The sequence below is a fragment of the Trachurus trachurus genome (genome assembly GCF_905171665.1).
Source record: "Trachurus trachurus genome assembly, chromosome: 10".
Lineage (NCBI taxonomy): Eukaryota > Metazoa > Chordata > Actinopteri > Carangiformes > Carangidae > Trachurus > Trachurus trachurus.
Window position 1 is genome coordinate 21,842,738 of NC_139894.1, and position 6,159 is coordinate 21,848,896.

Consider the following 6,159-nt stretch of genomic DNA (forward strand, 5'->3'; position numbering starts at 1 on the left):
TGCAGGCAGTGTCTTGTTTATTTTGCTCCATCAAGTGACACTTAACCTATTGAAGCCATGTGCTTTTATCAAATCGTAGGATATTTATAAAAATGAGAAGATGACAAATTATACCCATTTTGCAAACAGGAAATAGGAGTTCAGCATTGCTAGAGAGCACATACCTGTGATCTATCTTTGGAGTATGTGATTGTGGCCGTGGCGCTTCCCCTTTTTTAAATGCCTCCAAACCACCTACAACCATACTGACACAGTTTCATTTGCTGTTCTGTCTGTTAACAAATATAAATTCTTTATTGATCCATCAGTTGTTGTAACATGCAAAATAAAATGCTCCATGTTGAACTCTTTACATGGGTTGTATGCATTCTTTCCATAGCATGAGTATTCACAGAAAAAAAGCATTACTACAATCAGATAAATCATTTTGTATAATTCTAGGAACTACGGAGATGATGTTACAGTATTTTTGGCACAACAAGGAGAACATGAAATGCATTTAAATAAACGACAAAATAGACTCCAAACAGATCACCCATCATGTTCCTCACGTTGTTCTCTGTTTAGTCGGTGCCGAAGTACCGCTGTCCAAAATGTGTGGGAGCCACTGGGTGAACCTCTGTGGTCAAGATGGTGATATCTGGGAACTCCTGGATTATAGATTTGGCTCCTAGAAGAAAAGTAAAATGTATTACTGTAAGGGGTGGACTTTTATAGGTGGTCTGATGTTTCACTTCCGCCAGAAGTTGGTAAAAGTGGTAGCTGAAATTGATGCATGAGTAAAAGACAAGATTATATTGTTGATGGCCAGGTTGTCATGAAGTGAGGTACAGTATGGAAATAATCATCCTCAGGTGATGATTCCTATTTACCGCTCCTTCAACTTTTCTCTTGACAGGTGTTACGGTCACTTTCGTAGGTTTGAGAAGGGGGGGCTGCCATATTGTGTAATGTTTTGATTGGTTGCCTGGCTACCTGTCCGCTTAAGTCTGACGTGAGCGGAAGGAGCAAGGAATGCTGGGAAGTCGCCAAAGTGGGAGCCGCGTGGAGACGAGGCTGCAGCCCCGCTGAGTAGTCAAGGGAACTTGACAATGAGAAAGGACATGTTTCACCTCAAGATTGATTTATCGTTTAGTTATTGTCTCGTCTAAACACAAATGAACTGACAAAGCCACGACCGTGTGACGACGGACGGAGGTCGACGCACGCAGGACGACGAGCTAGTGCCGGTCTGGTGCCACTGCAGCACCTGAGCTGCACTGAATCGTAACCGAGTCTTACAAAACAAGCTCAAACTTCATATTTACTTGAGGGTTAGTGTAAATACACCTAATGGAGGGTGTGCTTATTCCTTTGGCATTACATAACATTATCCTCTCAGCATGTTAACGCTGCAGTGGCCACCAGGAGGCTTTAGAGAAATGGAAGTATTAAAACATTTTGTTTGCCTTCAGGAAAGTCAAGGGGGTTATTAAAATCAACAGATTTCATCCTCTTAGGAGAATTAAAGGGTTTAGAAAATGTTGTGCTAGCATGCCCTTCAGATTTCTATATCATGGTAAAGTGGATTTTTTTTCACTTGGTGACAGCAGTCAATGGAAGGTCAAGGGCTTACATTTGAAATCCTTCTCTGGCAAACCAAAGATATCCACATTACGTGTCATGGAAATCTGGCCTGAAGTGAAGACAACTCCTGAGGTCCACAAAAATAATCCCCATAATTTCTAATACTTTATGTAAAGCCTTAAAAAAAGACCTTTTTATGGAAAAATTGATATTTAAAAATACATTTTAAATAATAAAATCTCTCTTTTTATTAATTTAAAACCACTGTTGATTGATCAAACTGATGATCCTCAGCACAATTCAACAGCATAATGGTTACAAGCAGAACACTGTATAAAGACAGTGATACAGCAAAGAGAGAGAAGAGGAGAGGAGACTGGGGGTAAACAGAAGTAAACTGGTAATGAGCTGCAGTTGCAGTGGTTTACCGTGAGGCGTGGAGAAGAGGCTGAGGAGGATAATGTGTCTGGGCTGCACTCCGTGCTCTATCAGCACCCTCACCGCTTCAATCACCGTGTTGCCTGTACCTGCAGACACAGAAAATCCAAGGTTCAATTCACATTTTTCACTACTTGTACACAAATAAAAACTGGAAACTTTGCGCATCATGGGCGTTACCGGTAAATCATATTCAGTGATTTACCGGTAATGCAAAACATTTTCAAATCAAAAGCATTACAATTGATCTATTTGCATAGCACTAGAAAAAGGTACTGATCTTTGTGCTGATTGATCAGCCCACAGGTTTTGCCATTTGGCAGGCTTTAATTTCTGACCCTGCTGACATACATCAATGTAACCCTATGTTCCATCATTCTGACATAATAAAACATACTTTCAACCTGGCTTAGTCGACATCATATTTTTTTCAAAAACAGAGCAGAAAAATGCTGCTTTTTGGCACTGGGAAACCAGAGCTATTAAGATACTATTTTTGTTGGCTCTCATTATGCTATTCAGCAGCTTGGTGGCTATCTCCCAGGCAGTGTATAATTTTCACCATGAGAGCTATAATTATCAGAACAGTGTGAATGGGCCTGTATGATGTGGAAATGCAGACTTGGTGTGAAGGTCAACTCAAGGGAGATTTCTCAAAACGGATAAATACATAGAACTGTTTTTACATTTGCACAAATGGGGACATCTCTTGACATTTAAGAGCTTCTGAAGATGGTAAACTGGAGCCATCAGCAGGATAAACCATGCTCAGCCCTGTGTTACTTACTGAGGATGGGATACATGAGCAGCACTTTTCTTCTGTACACGTCTGGGGGGAACTTGGCGTAGTAGACCTTGGCTTTCTGTGTCTCCTCGTCGCTCTGGATGAGGATCTTACCGATGCGAATGGAGCGGCAGCAGTCCCTGAGACCCTGCTCCATGGCCTCACCTGTGGTGAGACAAAAAGACCCCCACTGAGTCAAAACGTTGTCCATCTCCAAAAACCTAGCACCTGAATGTGTGTACGATGATGCCCTTTGTAGTGGGGCACATGGACGGTCATATCTAAACCAAAACTGTTGCAGTTTTTAATGGTTTGTGGCATACTGGTTGTTGTGATAAAAATATATACTTCACTGAAAAAATTTAAAATTCTTGGTATAATTATCTTGATCTGTCTGCAAATGCATTAGGTTCTTCCCTGGCCCATGCTCCCTCACTCCACCAAGATTTTGTGTAACCCTACTGACAGGTAAACAAACAGACACAGGTGGAAACATCTGCAGATTTAATGAATAACACTCGTAAAAATCTATTCAGTAAATTAAATCCAGAGCATAAACTCTTGTGTCACTTACATTAAAAGGTGCAGCTATTTCAACTTACAATATAAACTGTGGATATGCCTTTACATACAGTACTTCAGCTGCACTGTGTGTCGAACAGGCCTACATTTCATATTTCCAGACCTAGCATTACTGTCATAAAAGAATGTTACATTTTTTCATAAGACTGTGATAACAGCCTAATTAAATCTGAAGGAGAGAGAGCGAGTCAGTCCCGCTGACTGTAGTGTCTGCAGAGAACATGCTCGGCACAGTACAGAACTGCATCTGACTCATAACTCATGTAACATTTCTTTTCTGATATATTATTTAGTGCTCATATGATCAATCAATTTCGCTGAGGGAAAAGAACTGCTGATAAAAAGTGTATAATCAAGTTCACACAATAGCCTGTCCTGATGACTGAGCACAGAACAGTGTGCAGCACGAGTGCACAGTTGGCACAAATCCTCTCATAATTTGTGTCCTTGGAGAAGAAAAAGACCTGTTGTCCTGACTGGTGGAAGAACTTACCACTCCTCATAATGCTGACTCCACAGTTTCCTCTTTCAAACTTGACACCTTCATACTTGTACCCTGCGGAAAGAAATAAAAAGGACGGTGTATTCACAAATTTCTAGACAAAGTTATGGACCGGTCCACTCAGTCATAAACCACGATGCAGGTCAGATTGTAAAGAATTGATCTATTTATGCGATTCATGTTATTGTAAATGGTTGACTCTGTTGTGCTTGGCCCAGGAGGATTGCACATGTCAGAGCAACTCAGACTATCAGATTTAAACCAGACCACTGACTTTGTAGTTAAGAGAGGTGTCCTCACCCGTTGGTGTGGTCACAGTGCACTCTGAGTAGGGGAGCTGGTTCAAGCCTTCTTCAACCACTAGTCTGATCTGTTGTTGGACAAAATAGGTATTATATCGTTTATAAAATGTACACAAACACTTTTGAAATATTTTGTATTTAAGTCATGATCTTACCAGTCGGTCAGCACAAAACACAAAATCTCCTCTGCTTGTTGTCCTGAAAAGATAAATATTAACTCGATTAGATCAATTGATGGTTTTGGTCGATACGCGGCACTGCTCCAAAACTGTGATCTTATCTTTTAGTTTTACATTTTTACCGCACTGTGTAACTGAATGGGATCATCGCTTTACATGAATGGGTAAGGTAACATGAAGTACACCATTTTTATTTAGTGTGCACATATCTCTCATCAGCTTGTTCCTGGTCTTCACTGAATGTAAGTAATGTCCACACAGAATAAAATTATGTAAAAACAACCATTTGCCATGTTTCTTTATGATGTAATTTTCATTTCGAAATGAAAATTACATCATAAAGAAACATGGCAAATGGTTGATTCCATGGTTGATAAAGAAATCATTGCTTAGCACTGAAAGATTCCTCATGTCTTTCACAAATTTTCCCCAGAATTCACCTGGACATATTTTTAGCTGCTGTAAACTTTGTAACTGGAAATGGAAATTAAGAAAATGGGGGGGGACATTATGCAAAGAGTGTTGTGTCATCAGTCCCACAGGCAAGACAGTGAGACGTAAGAGGTTGATGTCAATCATTACTGAGGGATGTTGTTGTTTTTTGTCATTTAGCTACATCGGTGCTGATGGCTCATCTCAGGTGAGTGTTGTTAATAATACCAGATGAGATATCAGACCCTGGGCTAAAAGAGTAATTTCTGTATTTGTGATAGTTATATGGGATTTATAACTTGAATGTTGCCTTTTCACAGAATGAGATGCTGTCGCAAAAACAAATGACATGATATCAGTAGGAATGAACATTTGCATATAATTTGCACTTGACAATATATTTATATTTTTTAAATGTGATTTTTTGTCAGGTCTTCTACATCTAGCATTTCCCCTCACACTTGAAGAATATGATTTACAGGCAGGGGCACTTCTGTGGCAACACAATGTTTCATTTCTGCTTTGTTGTGACACATTTCACCTTCAAATACAGCAGCCAGAATACTGCACTCAGCCATATTGCGATGATTTTCGATTTTTTTCTAACTGTCTAGCTCTAATGAGCACATAAGGGTTTCTCTTGAGGCTGAACTGGAGATAATACATATTGAAAATCGCAACAACACTATGTAAAGGTTGCACAACAGCCACCAGATTTGCTCCTGCGTGTTGTGGTGGTCTGCATGTGGAGATGTAGGAGTGGGGGACTCACTTGTCTCTGATTATAGTCTGTAATTCACGGATCTGGTCGTTGAGAGGAAGCAGTTTGAGCTGAGGGCCCAGGTTATCCAGGCTGACTGGCTGCTCGGTGGTTGCATCACTTGGCTCAGGGCTGGTCAGCACTACAGGGACATTGCTGCTGCTGCTGCTGCTGCTATTGTTGTTGCTGTTGTTGTTTGCAAACCGCACTTGCTTCATCTGGTGCTCCTGTCCACCCACACCGTTCACGTGCTGATCGTGGCACAGCATCCTGACTATAAAATCGGGCAGGTTGTTTCCCCCCTTTTTTTTCTAATTAACTGTGCTAAGGGCAGATGCAGTTTCTCGACCCACTTACTTACAGCACTAGTGCTTCAGCCGCCGCCGCCTGACAAAGACGAGCAGCCTGACAACGTGCTCCTCCTTTAGCCTCGACGCCTGTTTTTACATTGACTTATCCGGCTCGCGCGGGGACAGGGTGGACAGCCCCCACCAGGACCACTTTCGCAAACCTTCAGAGACTCAGTCACGTCGTGTTAAAATCAAACTAAAGGGCCGATATGTCCTCTGGTGGCCCGTGAAGCTGCCGCTGCTAGCTGTGGCACACACTCACTG

General features: G+C 41.4%; 1 protein-coding gene across 1 annotated transcript; it reads right to left on the minus strand.

Moving 5' to 3' along the window:
* Window positions 1-295: 295 nt before the first annotated feature.
* On the minus strand, window positions 296-5,836 carry uprt (uracil phosphoribosyltransferase (FUR1) homolog). The gene is made up of 7 exons (XM_083980173.1): window positions 5,558-5,836; window positions 4,330-4,372; window positions 4,173-4,242; window positions 3,864-3,926; window positions 2,792-2,953; window positions 1,995-2,093; window positions 296-670 (listed from the first exon to the last, which is right to left on the minus strand). Exons 1-7 carry the CDS (start codon window positions 5,812-5,814, stop codon window positions 564-566), a joined length of 801 nt encoding a protein of 266 aa, XP_083836299.1. The 5' UTR covers window positions 5,815-5,836; the 3' UTR covers window positions 296-563.
* Window positions 5,837-6,159: the final 323 nt, after the last annotated feature.